The following is a 13,185-nucleotide window of genomic DNA, read 5'->3' as shown; positions in this document are numbered from 1 at the left end:
GGTTCAGGTTGCTGGTCGAGTCGTCTTTACAATCCTGTTCACAGTCCTGGTCTCTATTGAAACCAACCCAGTCAGCGATAGCCAAGCAATACAGTAAACAGATAACATACAGATGGTTTTTGCACACAAACTTATACTTGATGACACCGCCAGCATATCTGACAATAGTCGGTGGATGAAAGAGGTCATACGCCTCTGGCTTCCAGGTCTTCTTCTGTTCCTCAAGGACTTCCTCTGATGTGTGTTCATTTGTCTTCCAGCGCTCATCGTATGTCAGTTTGCCTTTCCTTTTCTTCCTCTTGCTTGCACCTGATGCATCAGGTGCAGGAACTTTGACAACCTCCGGGTCCACACTGGATGAATGAGCCGAGGGAGCACCATCTTCTGCTGGTGCAGAAGAGCCTCTGCACTCTAAACTACCCTCTCATATGTGCCTCGCGCCTCGCGTCATGTGTTGCTCAAGCTTGGGGCGTAGACAGAGGATAGAGGAGAAGTGAAAGAGTGAGGAAGGCGTGCTGGGAGCGAGGGGTCGTGCTGAGAGTGAGGGGCGTGCTGAAAGTGAGAGATGGATTGCCCTGGCATCAAGACAATGCCATGGCGCAATTCTAGTGCCAACATTAGCCACATCCAGCAAATTTAGGAGGCTGCACAACTCACTGGCCAACTGGATTTGCTTCCGCTGGTGGGGATTGTGCATGCCGCCAGAGCACCGACACCCAGGCCAGGAACAAGACACCTCACGGCTGTTGCAGAGCGGATTTTACAGCAGCCAGTTTGAAAGAGTGCGGCTTGAGCAGCAAAGCATAAGCAAGGGCAAGGAGAGTGGCATGAAGACTGGGGACAACATGGAACATTGAACGCGCAGGTAAGTAGGATATCTTTCACCGTGTGCTGGGGACATTGAAATGGAGCTTGAAACCCAGCGCTCAAGCTCACTTCAGTCCTCTGACCCACTTCAATATTTCCTCGCTGTCTCGAACATTGCTTAAAGCATGCGCCATGCCCCTTATTGACTCTCGGAAATCATTTGCTAGTTCAGTGGGCCTTTAAATTTTGGCCGACGGTCTCATCTTGCTGACTTTTCTTCCAGCATCGCCTTCCTCCAACCTTGTCGTCCTGCCCTCTGCTTGCCACCGATGTCAAACCAGGACTCTGGGCCTCTGAAGCCGGCTCAATTGCCCAGCCAAGACTTCAGCCAGAGAGACTGGCATGTGCATGATACCTGGTGCAGCCCGCATGACAGCTCTGTTCTGGAGGTTGACGCTGTAGAATCTGGGGCTCCTGGAGCACACAGAAACATTGAACCTGTGAGTACATGCAATAGTCTCTTGTTGTATAGAGTACTAATGCATATCCACATAGCTCCATATTTCTCGCATCAAATACAAACTAATAGGTCAAAGAGCACTTACAAGATGGAAGAACATCCTATCCGCCGCACTTGAAGATGCTGTTGCTCGTAGTGCTGTCTCTGAACCTGGTGCTCAGCAGTTTGCTGAACTTCTTATGGACAGGCTCAGTAGACTTTCAACAGCATCTACATCTACTGGAGCAGCTAATGGGACTATTGGGGAGTCGAGCCAGAACATGATGAGCAGTGTCATCTTCACTGCTATATTTGTGACTCTACAAAGGCAACGACTTATTGGTTGAGTAGAATGCCGTGACAGAGCCACTGGGCCAAGCTGATGAGTGGATCCAAGCTGCGGAGGAGTGTGAGTACTTGGATATGCCAGAGCTATCGTCTGACTTGGAGGGACTGGATTCAGATGAGGATGAAATTGTCGAGCTGTAGTTACATATGTATCTGCTCTACGAGTCTATGTACAGCTGTCAGCCTGTTGTGGCAGTCTCAATGATATCTGAAGTATGGTTCTGCTAAAAAATGCGTGGGAATTTACCTAATAATCATGGCAGGTACCTGCCTGTATGACTCATGAGTTTTTTCTACCCACGGGTTGTGACCTGCATGAGTCTGGGTCATGATTTGAAGTGACAGGTACCTTGTGCAACAGGTACGAGTTGACCTGCAGGTTAACTTGTGCAGAGCTTTACTGTAGTGTTAGTGGCTGCTGCAACTGCATAGCATACAAAAGAACATATAGTATTATCTTAGAGATTCATCTTTGATTACTTGTAGATTCCCCACCTGTGCAATTTCTTCACAACAAGAAGAGTGAAGAGAAGAGAGAGGTGAGGTGTATGCAACTGGCACTTTGATTTCAACTGGCTGCACTTTGTACCATTAGCCGCCTTCTCATTGGCCAAGCCCAGCACTCGGCCAACCGTGTATTCTGGGCTCAACAGCATTGTTGTAGCATAATATGAGGTCTCAAATATGTCAATAGTATTCATTTCTATATAAATGTACAGTTTTATTAAGATCGGTCAAGGGGGCTCGAGCTATGCATGCATTACTGCACTGAAACAGCTAGGATGCCTAAATTTGGTAGCGCGCCAGGCCTTCCCCTCTCATTGACAACCATTCTTTCCACCCCATCTCCATCTCCACCCTGTACAGCTGCCTCCATCATCAACATTTGGGTATGTACTACTCAGTAACTACTGCCTCCCAACTTTTTGCAGTCTAATTCCGCTTCTAAGGTTCTCTGGGCACAGCTAGAATAGCAAGGTCACAGCTTGGGTGGTTCTGGAGATGTCTAAGGAAAAGGACATCACTACTTGCAACAAAGGGTTGAGGGTGCAGGGAACACATAGTATGGCTTCTGTATATGTCATAATTTGCTTCTCTTGCGCTCTCTTAATTTTATCATTTTATTGTTGCATGCCAAAGGCACATCTCTGCTGACCTGCTATTTTCATGCCTGCATAGGACTTTGTGCCATAGAAACAGAACAAACAACTTTGCCAACATGTATTTACACCCAGAACCCACCCCTACCTATATCTAATGTAATGCATACATTTCATTCCTAATCTACGCTGTGCAACGACTATGGAAGGCCGGATGGCGACCTGTATGCTCTCTCGGCGGCTCGGCCAAAGTTAAGCGCCCTGCTTGAGCGCCTGGCCGGCCGAGATCTATGCCAAGCGCTGTTTCTGCAATCTTTTCACCAAAATATTCATAGCATCTATAGCAGCAATGGAAAAAAAATTACTGCTTGGTAGAATTATATTTTATATTTATTCTAGTGGATCTGAGGTGTAGCGATTTCCTTATCTTCACGCATATACGAGTATGGAGCAAAATGCCGTAGCTGGGCCGACTTCGGGGCACGTGACAGTATCCCCGCGGCTTTTTCGAAGTCCGCCGCGATCCCGCTCGGCTTTCCCCGAGTGTTGGTAGGAACGGGCTGGCTTGCAAGACTAACTCTTGTCCACCGACGTCGCACACGGTATTTGTATTCGCGTCAAGAATGGCAGCCTTTATCGAACGAGGTGTACCCCTTCCTTCGACTACCGATGCTCCTTTGGGATCTCTTGTTTATATAGCATACAACAAGTGCATTCTATTCGAGTCCCAAGTGGTCGACATGGAGCTTGCTCGCCCTAGGCTACTTGGATATCTACTGCGCGAGGCCCCTTCCATATCCGGTCAGGAGGCACTTGCAAGAGAGATAAACTCATGCACGAATAATGCGGAGCTTAAGCAGCTCGCTGATCTGTACATGGGTCATCTCATTCGAGTTTGTGAGTTGACGCTATTCGTCGCTATGCATATTTGAACCTTCCCCTTCCTAGTCAGAGGCTCGAAGGGTCGCACTCCAACTCCTTCCGAACATCCTTCCAGACCGTCCTTCGGAGCGCTACAGCAGAAAAAGGTCGCACTAGCCGCGGAAGCCCCTCTAAACCACCATACGGCGAAGATCAGGGCGAGTTGAATGATCGACTAGTAAACTCAGTAGTCCACAGCTGACTGCAGTTTATCTAATTGTAGGCACTGAATAGAGACGACTATAAATGCATGCTTACCGGCTATCCCGATTACCACTTTTTGGACCCGTCGGTTACGCCCCAGTTCGAGTCGGACACACATCTCTCTCATATCATCCCACGGTCCCTCAACCAAGGTATCTCTTCAACTAGAACAAAAGCTCGTAGTTCAGCTGTTGTGCGGGTGTGGTTTGATTGGCTGACCGGAAATTTCAGCTAGAGTACTCAGCCACAGTTTGGACCATACTGGAACGCTACGCCAATATCAGCTTTACAGAACTGAATGGGCCTGGTCTGCATCGTCTGGAGAATGTTTTAACCCTCGACTCCAGGTTACACAACAAGTTCGATGAGCTAAACTTGTGGTTAGAGGCTGTAGTATGTTACAATTCTGAGGCGTCTCCCTCTTACTCACTTGTGCGCAGCCCGACAGCGAACATGCCTACTCTGTCAGATGCTACCCGGTGGGAGACCCGCGTATCCAGAATCCGGTGCGGTTTACAACGCCAGACACGCAGGAATACCCTTTTCCGGATCCTCGCTACCTCAAGCTTCATGCAGCTTGTGCTCGGGTTTACCACCTGTCAGGAGCCGCGGAGTACATCGAGAGCTTCCAGAGAGAGATAGAAGATACCATGGTCCTTGCAGACAACGGGTCTTCTGCAGAGATGCTGGCTTTCGCTTTGCAGCCATACGAGGACGTTACAGTTCACTGAAGTATGTTTATTCTCCTTGTACTTTTCTCTCGCTGTTTGTACGTTAATTACACGGGGCGGACGCAGGCATGGGAATCTAGCGGCTGCATTGAGATACCCCTTGTAGGCTATATGACAACGTCCCGTTTGACTAAAAATCGAGAGTACTTGCTTGTTGTCAAGCTTTTCGCCCACCATTTCTGTGAATGTGAGAGTATAACAAGGACAAATTCGGAGCCATCGTTCACGATCACAAAGAGCCGAATTGCTGAAGTAGCGCAATAGTTTTCATTGTCATGGCTGAAAACAATCTTCATAGTTGGTATAGATCACCGCGTTGAATGCATGCACCTCACGTAACGATCCCAGCCCCTGCCATCGCACATCAGCAACATGTAACTATGCTAACGAGCAGCAGCAGCACTCACATCGATCAGCTCGTTCGGGTTCGCCTCCAGCGCGACGCGGCTCCACCGTGCGAGGGGCGGGAGCATATTCGCGAGGCGGACGCGCGGCTCCTGACCGAGCGCCGCGTTCGGATCTTCCCATGCGGCACCCTGCGCGTCAGGATTCCCGAATACGTTGGATTCAACGCCGGTAAGAAGGACGTCCGTAGCCTTGTCGAGACATGTCGCGAGCACGCGCGCAAACGAGCCCGAGGCAATGTGCATACGCGTTTCAGCGAGGAGCGCGTCGAAAGTGCTGTCGGGCATGAGTGCGGACCGGACGTGGATCCCGCCCTGGATGAGTGCGTGCCGTAGCATCTCGTCTGTTGGTGGCAGGAGCGTCGAGGAGAAGCTACAACTGAATTTTAGTTCTGGAGCAGGGCAAAAGGGGTGGAAAGCGTACTTCGTTTGCCGCTCTGTGCCCTCGAAAGTAATCTCGAACTCTACTCTTCGCCGAACGTCGCGCATTAGACGATGGAGCTCGCTCGCAGATAGCTTCTGCTTCAGACCAACGCTACGCCAGGATCAATACGCATGCTGGCGGAAGTGATCGTGAAGACATACTCTTCGAATGCCTCTTCTACTGCCCTCCGCACGCGCTCACCAACATCCTTCCATCCCACGTGCAATAACCACCAACTAAGGGTAAGGAACTTCCTTTCCTGCTCTTCTTGTACAGGTGAAAGGTGGCGGATATCCTCCTCCTTGTAGACATCATCTTCTTTCAAGCCACAGACGAGGTTGAGTAGCGAGGACGCATCTTTAGCTGCATCTCGTCGTTTCTCGTCATGTGCCATTTTTATCACGTGGAGAGTGTATTTTCTACGCCCTAAGATGTTCAGTTGAATGTGGACAAGCATAGACAGCAATGTCATAGAGTATAGGGTAGTTAATGTCCGTGTAAGGGCTAGGGCGTACTGTGAGCGGTTGTATGCGCGTAATCAGTCGAAAAAACATACTCAGCATCTTGACTTCTTTCCACAGTTCCGCTTTGCTCCTCGTGAACGTTTGTGGCGCGGGCTTTTCTTCATGGGTGATCTGGAAAAATAGGCGTAAGACGCGGACACTCTCTAACTGATGATGAACGTACCGCAATATCACCGTAGCTCACTGAGCTATTGCTTATAAACGATTCTGATAGGTCTGTTCCTATATTCGACGACTCTGGGGAAGAGTTGCGTTGATATTCATGTGCGCTGGTGGAAGTCGAGGGCTCATGCGGCTGCGATGCCTGACCAGTCGACATGTTGTCCACCCAACTGGCTCCAAGCTCCGAGGTTGCTGTTACATCGCCCTGGCCAGACGAGATGACCGACACCGAGCCGCTCTCTGAACGGGCGTCGGTTGGAGATGTGCTCGAGGTGGACGGCTCGGGGGACGCTTCTTGCTCTGTTGGAGCAGCCTCTTCAGCAGCCTTCTTCAACTTGACCATCTCTTGAAGCTCTGAGGTTATTGCTTCGACATCCATGCCATCCAGGATCTGCTCGTTCAGCGTAGGCAGCAGTTTCATAATCGTGAAGTTGATGTCAGACTCATTCCGAATAAACCTCCGGTGAATGCTAGGCACACTATGAGCCTTACTCACGAAGATATTTGATTGTACGTGACGCACCTATCTTCAGCAAACTTCTGTATCAGCTGTACATCTCGGAGCTCCTTGATTCGGCCTGCTATGTGCTTCCAGGCGAGGTAAGCCCCTCCCACGACGTACGCATTGCGTTGTATACTATCCTTGCGCTCCCGAAAGTAGGTTGTTACGGATGTAAGCATGTCGGGGAGAGAGAACAAGAAGACATGTCTTCATGACAGGACGAGGACAACCCAGGCGGTACCAAACACGTGCAAGCCAGCAATTGACGCTCCCCGTTTCGCTTTCCTCCTCCATCACCTTCGAGCACGCACTAAATATGGTTTGTCTCGGTCTGCCTCTTTTTTCGTCGCGCATACTGAGGGCAGCGTAATCCACAGGGTGGAGGCTCAAGATATCCGTACCCCAAGCATGTGTGGTCCCCAGCGGGTGCGCACGCTTTCTTCCGAGTCGCACCGGCCGCGGGTTGCTGAACGCTTTGACCCGCAGGTGGCTGGTGGACGCGACCGTCGAACTGGAAGTCTAACACAACCATTGTGTTCGGGATGATATTTGCTATCACGTACGGTGTTTGGCGAGTCAGTGCGGACAAGGAGGTGCGTGGCCAAGTGATGTAGAACTGCTCGTCCCACTCATTGCTTTCCCGTTGCAGTGGCGGCATGTCGAGCCATCAAGGCCAATACCTTCTATGATGGTACGTAGCGCATAGATTATGCCAGTGCTTGTGATCGACAAGGCCGTATAGTGGGCAAAGCAGTACACGGAGAAGAAGCAAGAGCAAGAACAAGAACAATAGATAGCTTTTCCTGTAGCCTCCAATGCTATAGAATCTACGAGGATTAATTGAGTTTTTGTCTCGCGTCATGAAGCTGGCTTTACTGAGAAGCACAACAAAGAACTGTGTGCTGAAGCATATCGTGCACTACGTCGCACACATGGCTTGAAAATCAACCATGGATCTGAACCTGGCATGCGCTGTGTACGGCGCATCATCACAAATGACCTTTACTTCAGCGGAGCAGATCATTCACCAGATATTGTTGAACAAGCATGATCATCCTTCTGCACGAGAAAGAGATTTGCTGCCACAGCAGATGCTTCACACATTTTACGAGATATGCGCGGTTGAAAGCATGCTGCGAGTGCCTCGATGCCGCTCCGCTCTGCCAAGACATGGCCGTGGAGTAGTGGCTGGAGTGTCCATCGCTTGTCGGACGCGAAAGTGGGGTCAATCGCGATGAAGGCCTGGTTGTTGTGACCCTGATCAGGCTAGGTGGGCTCTTCCCATTCATGGCGGATTATTTACGTTACTGGCCACAGTTTGTCCAGGGCACTTACTCGTAGTGGCTGGAGATCACCCATATAGTTGGCTGTTCTTGATACTAAGAAGATGTATGTATGCGTGTAACACCGTTAAAGGAGGGAGACGTATTATGCAAAGCGGAACTACTAGCATATGGGCAAGTCTTCAGTCGTCGAGCGCAAGAAAGAGTGATTGGCGTTTGCGAACTGAGATTCACGAGATCGGGAGGATTCGCGTGGTCACAGCCCCAGATACTGGGCGCAGATCTCATGAGTCATGACATAGGGAGCAGGGTTAATTAGTCAGTTATTCTCGGCCTTAACGGCAGTGCAGTGATCCTCTGGAACCCGCCATAAGCGGCTAGGGTGCCTTGCGGCACACCGTTGGGCCGCCAGCGCAGGGAAGCGGGTGCAGTGCACACCCGTTGGGATCTGCTGCAGTAACCTAGGCATTACGTCCCGAATGACTCTCTTGCACTGATGCCTGGAGCACCTCGCGGCCGCCGGACTCACTTGATGTCGTTCGCGAGATCGAAGATGCTTCCCCTCGCTGGTCAGCGTGCTGAGTATCCTTCGCAGCGAGTGGCACGGCGGTGACGCCCTCCTGCCCCCGCCCCGTCTGTGCAGCATCCTTCTCGCCGCGTCGCCGCACATGCGTGCGGTCCGCGCGGTACTCGGCGCGGTACTTGTACGCCGCGGCCGCGGTGTTCCACGCGTTGCTCGCAATGTCCTGTATCGCATGCGCGCGCGGAGCGAGGAGGAGCACGTTCCGCCAGAGCCCGCCGTTGAACGCACGGTGCGCGCGCAGCTCGTCGTCCGTGCACGCACGCGCGAGCGCCGCCGCCTGCGCGGGATACGCCGGGAACTCCTCGAGCACCGCCGTCGGCAGGAGGTACGTTGCGAGCTGCGCGGTACACACGAGCGGCCGCTCGGGCGGCGGCGGCGGCGGTGTTGGGGCGCGATCGCTTGCGATGGATGACTGGGAGTTGAGGCTGATTGTCGTCGTCGGACTCGACGGCGGCGTGCGTGGGTTGACGGGAAGCGTCGTCGCGGCGCTTCTGAACGGCTCGGGAGACGGTGGTGGAGTCAGCTCTGCGGGCGGCTTGTTCGGGAGGTGGTCCCAGAGGGAGTAGAGCAGAAGGAGCGGTAGCGAACGTGGGTGCGGCGCCTCGATGACGAGGGTAGGAAGCGTGACTGTCCAGCCGTCGGGGTCTCTGTATGGCACACCGTATCGGTGGTTCGTGGGAGGCAAAGGATTTTGCGAAGGGACCCGTAGGTTGTTGCCGTTTTGAAAAGTGGCATTGAACGCTGCGAGGTCTATGGGTAGGACAAGTGGCTCTTGGCCGTTTCGAGACGCGTCGAGGACGATGAGGGCGTGAGTGGGTATGTCGTGCGTCTGTAGAACACGCATGTCGATGACGCGGGGTATCTCGGCGTCGACGGCGAGCCTCGAAAGCGGTGAATCGACGTTGTACGCATGGCATAAGGTCCTGCGGGAGGTCGTCAACGCGTACACATCATGGATGCCAGCAGGGCAATGAAAACTCACTTGTACGGATTCTTGAACGGGCGTTTGTACCAGCGGGGGTACTGCGTCATGAACGTCGCAGACATGTCTGCGCTTGCGCAGCAGCAAAGACCGGCAGGGCACGCTTGCAGATCGCTCTTTATGTAGCGCGTCGCGGAAGAGCACCCGAACGAAGCACGGACGCAGGTGGTAAGCTGCGGCAGCGCACGCGCGGGAGGAGGGACATGCTACGAGTCTGGAGAGGTGGGACCGCGGAACGGGGCAGAAACAAACAAACAAAGAGTGTTATATGGGCATACACGGCTCCTTCAGGGAGCCTCGCGCCTCTTTGCATGCCCGTGTGCGGTGGCGGCTGGCGAATCAGCGAGAAAACAGTTAAGTCCGATAGGCTGCCTTGCGCGGCGTACTATGACAAACGAGCTCAGGCAAAACCCCTCACCAACCCCGCCTTTGAACCTTCCTCGAATGCCGGCGGTACTCACAAGAGCAGAGCAAGCGTTTTCCGAGCCATGGCAGACGGAGACGCAGACGCTCCGCACCTTGATCTTGATCTACGGTCAGTGTCTCCGTTGCGAAGGCCATACAGGGAATAGTCCACGTCCAGCTATCAACGTTCCCTGTGGTTTCGCTGCGGCGGCGTACCAGGATCCAGCGCGTTGCGAGGCTAGGCTGATGTTCGCTGTCGAGCAAGCGTGCAGGCTTGTCCCGGTCGCCACGTCTCGTATACACGAGGCCGTCCCTCCGTTCAGTCAAATCTCCGTTATCGACGATCGTCGTGCTTTCCCAAAACCAGAGTCCTGGTCCGCTCCCATATGAGCAGCCCAGCCAATTGCCTCAAACTCACTTCAATTGATGCTGTCCCTCGCTGTGGGCAGCGCCCAGAGGATGGTGGCAGCGCGGCATTCATACAATGTTATCGGAACCTATTGCCACATGGTCAACAGATGTCATGTTGTCGTCTTAAAGAGAGTTCGCAAACGCACGTCTCTGGCATCCCGGATCTGCACATACAGAGACTCCGAGTAGCGCCGCCTTGAGAGAAGATTGCACCTGAACTTGACTGTTACGAGATGAGCTGGGCAAGCTGTGCAAATACTGAAGTTAGATGTTCCCCCATCGCGTTGGCCGTTGACGTTGAACAGCTGTCTGATCATCGTGCCCGCCTCGGCCGGCGCCCTCGTGCATCGGCCGGGCCAAGCCCGCACCGAGCCTAGGGTCCTAAAATCCGCAGCCCTCCAGGAACGACGATACCGTCTCTACAATCTAAGAAGCCGGCTAGCGAGCCTACCGCTGCCGTGGGTGGGCAGCAAGAATATATGGAATTTGCGAAATGTTTTGGATTCAATTTTCTACTTTATACAGGGTTTGTTTACGAATTATTACGGTATTCTGGTGCGAGAGCTAGGGGTCCTCGGAAGCTGGGGTGTCGCAGGAAGAAAAGAAGGAGCATAAACGAGGACCAACGCAACCATATTAGACATAAGGATACGGGGCATGTACAAGTGGTAAACATATGCGCAGAATCATGGGTGAAGGTGTCGCAATTGAAGACGTGCCAAAGGGCTTTACACGTGCGCAAACTGCGCACGCTGAGCCTGCTGCTGCACGAGCAGTGCGCCGCGCAGGACGGTCCACGACGCCTGCAGCGCATGCCACATGCCGTCGTCTTGGATGCCGAGCGCGCACATATTGGCGTACGCGCCAGCCGCAAAGGCGAGGTGCGTGATGAGCACCTGCTGGCTATACGTCACCGCGAGGCGGCTGACCCAGCTGGCGTGCGTGTGTGCGGGGTCGGGCGTCGAGACGCGCGTTGAGGGGTATGGCACGATGCGCGCAGCGAAAACGGCCCGATCCTTGGTGTAGAGGTATTCGTGGATCGCAGTGAAGGATTCGGGGTGTGGGACGGCCATAGCGAGCACGGGAAGCGTAATGTTGTCACCGGGATATGACGCTTGTGGCGTTGGCTGCCCAGTTGTGAGAACAGGGATTGACGCGCAGTGCGTGGCGAAGATAACGTTGTGCGTGGCGTGCAGCTGGACGCCGCGTGCACTTGCCTTGCCGTGTGCGGGACGCTTGTACACCGCGAGCAGATGTGTGGGCATTTGCGCGTTGACATCGCCGACTTTAACAGTGGTATATGTCTGCTTGACATCAAAGGGTGGGATACGGACGCTCTGAGCGACCCTCCACATGCTGCAAGGCACGGTCAGGAGCTGATGAAAGGTACAGTATGATAGAATACATACTGCGGGCCCAAGAGTTTTAGACCATCTCGAACATACTGCACAGGCACCTTTGCTAGGACAGGGTCCACATCGGCCACCTTCTCCTGGCTGATCAACCGCGCGGGCGGGCGAGTGAGAGTACGTGGGATCGGGCCGGTCCTGCTATCGTGGATCTGCATTCTCTCAAAGTGCCGCACAGGCGTGCATGGCGAGGCAGGAGGGGTGGGGAGATTCACTCGGACAACAGGCTGAACGAGCTTCTGGCGCTTCACAGCGTCGTCTGGCTTCGGGGCCTTGAGTCCGCTGAGGACACGGTTCCGACGGCGGAGGGACGCGTCACGGAACACGGTCTGCGAAACTGCGCGCGATACTTTCTGGGAGGTGCTCTTCACACCGACCCCGATGTTCTCGAGGTTCGAGGACTTGCGAATGGGGCGGACTGCAACAGCCATCTCGTTGGTTGCTGTGTCTCGGGTGGGTTTCTGGTCGTCGGGAGCGTGTGGAACTGGCAGGGCAACGCGGCTGGGAGCTGGGGAAAAGTTGACTTTGCCCCAGCCGCGGGTCGGTATATATACCCTTGTCGAACATGGCGAGCAAGGGGAGAAGTGCGTGACGAATTGGACTGTGACCAATCGTCTCTGTCACGATTGCTGCGACGATTGCTCGATTGCCGTCTTGCCCGGTTTGGGAAAAAGTGATGAGGATCGTGGCCGCACACACACGCCCACAGACCCATTTGGCCAAGCGCCTTGGCTCGAGGGACCCACAGACGAGAGCCTGCCTCTCGCTGACAGTGGTTCGGACTGAAAGAAGACCACCAAATGCATTTCTTAAACTATACATCCCCATTGTCGAGAATATCAGTTTTTTGGTCTCGGTGAAAAGAGCTTTCAGGGACAAGGAGCCGTGGGATAGTAGTAGGTCAGTATTTTCCCACAGGCTGAAATGTCCACAGAGCTATCATATGCAAAAGAGTGCCAGCGCACGCGTACGGGATGCATAATGGGCAACAATACTGTGATGCAAGCACCGCTGTCAATTGCATGACCTGTATCCGCACCTCTATTTTGAGTACTGGTGGACAAAAGTCGGGGGCAGACATGTAGGCAAGTGGCACATCCTGCCCACAAGCCCATGGAGCTCCTGCGTCCAGAAACATCAAGAAACGTGTTTTCATTGCGGCAGGTTGTGTGTCTCTACTAACACGACCCACGCTACAACTCAGACACCTGCTAAACATGCACAAGCATACGCACCGTTACCCCTGGAGTCACGTTCTCCGCTTCGACTAGCTTATCCAACGATTGAGCCAATATCGGGCGCATTCGCAGAGCAGCAGAACGCCAGACGTCCTGCTGCAGCCCGAACGCACTCGGCACAACACAGTGCCGTTTCTGCTCAGAAAAATGGAGTGCTGTCAAAAATGCACATACCGAGCTCTCTCTCGCTGTTAACTTGACGTATGTATGTCAGATCACGGCAATCAGAAAACAAGCTGCCAACAAGC

At 53.2% G+C, this 13,185-nt stretch overlaps 6 protein-coding genes across 6 annotated transcripts; 3 read left to right on the top strand and 3 right to left on the bottom strand.

Moving 5' to 3' along the window:
• Positions 1 to 1,136: 1,136 nt before the first annotated feature.
• Positions 1,137 to 1,795, top strand: PHACADRAFT_27871 (uncharacterized protein; the record flags this gene model as incomplete). The annotated part of the gene is made up of 3 exons (XM_007393998.1): positions 1,137 to 1,307; positions 1,363 to 1,620; positions 1,658 to 1,795. 3 exons carry the CDS (start codon positions 1,137 to 1,139, stop codon positions 1,793 to 1,795), a joined length of 567 nt encoding a protein of 188 aa, XP_007394060.1.
• Positions 1,796 to 3,695: 1,900 nt separating this feature from the next.
• Positions 3,696 to 4,610, top strand: PHACADRAFT_91812 (uncharacterized protein; the record flags this gene model as incomplete). Its single annotated transcript, XM_007394903.1, has 4 exons — positions 3,696 to 3,837; positions 3,912 to 4,069; positions 4,117 to 4,272; positions 4,320 to 4,610. Coding segments are annotated over 4 exons (747 nt in total), but the record flags the coding sequence as incomplete, so codon positions are not given.
• A 273-nt stretch (positions 4,611 to 4,883) lies between these two features.
• PHACADRAFT_91246 (uncharacterized protein) lies at positions 4,884 to 6,805 on the bottom strand (the record flags this gene model as incomplete). Its single annotated transcript, XM_007394902.1, has 7 exons — positions 4,884 to 4,961; positions 5,018 to 5,387; positions 5,439 to 5,549; positions 5,600 to 5,942; positions 5,995 to 6,055; positions 6,126 to 6,594; positions 6,648 to 6,805. The coding sequence occupies 7 exons, from the start codon at positions 6,803 to 6,805 to the stop codon at positions 4,884 to 4,886; spliced, it is 1,590 nt and encodes a 529-aa protein (XP_007394964.1).
• Positions 6,806 to 6,837: 32 nt separating this feature from the next.
• On the top strand, positions 6,838 to 7,419 carry PHACADRAFT_194711 (uncharacterized protein; the record flags this gene model as incomplete). The annotated part of the gene is made up of 5 exons (XM_007394901.1): positions 6,838 to 6,945; positions 7,004 to 7,052; positions 7,113 to 7,219; positions 7,276 to 7,317; positions 7,369 to 7,419. 5 exons carry the CDS (start codon positions 6,838 to 6,840, stop codon positions 7,417 to 7,419), a joined length of 357 nt encoding a protein of 118 aa, XP_007394963.1.
• A 572-nt stretch (positions 7,420 to 7,991) lies between these two features.
• On the bottom strand, positions 7,992 to 9,684 carry PHACADRAFT_208283 (uncharacterized protein). The gene is made up of 2 exons (XM_007394900.1): positions 9,475 to 9,684; positions 7,992 to 9,415 (listed from the first exon to the last, which is right to left on the bottom strand). The coding sequence occupies exons 1-2, from the start codon at positions 9,537 to 9,539 to the stop codon at positions 8,371 to 8,373; spliced, it is 1,110 nt and encodes a 369-aa protein (XP_007394962.1). The 5' UTR covers positions 9,540 to 9,684; the 3' UTR covers positions 7,992 to 8,370.
• Positions 9,685 to 10,818: 1,134 nt separating this feature from the next.
• PHACADRAFT_254715 (uncharacterized protein) lies at positions 10,819 to 12,188 on the bottom strand. The gene is made up of 2 exons (XM_007394899.1): positions 11,700 to 12,188; positions 10,819 to 11,646 (listed from the first exon to the last, which is right to left on the bottom strand). Exons 1-2 carry the CDS (start codon positions 12,128 to 12,130, stop codon positions 11,019 to 11,021), a joined length of 1,059 nt encoding a protein of 352 aa, XP_007394961.1. The 5' UTR covers positions 12,131 to 12,188; the 3' UTR covers positions 10,819 to 11,018.
• Positions 12,189 to 13,185: the final 997 nt, after the last annotated feature.

This window comes from Phanerochaete carnosa (genome assembly GCF_000300595.1).
Source record: "Phanerochaete carnosa HHB-10118-sp unplaced genomic scaffold PHACAscaffold_4, whole genome shotgun sequence".
Lineage (NCBI taxonomy): Eukaryota > Fungi > Basidiomycota > Agaricomycetes > Polyporales > Phanerochaetaceae > Phanerochaete > Phanerochaete carnosa.
This window is presented reverse-complemented; position numbering and strand designations above follow the sequence as displayed.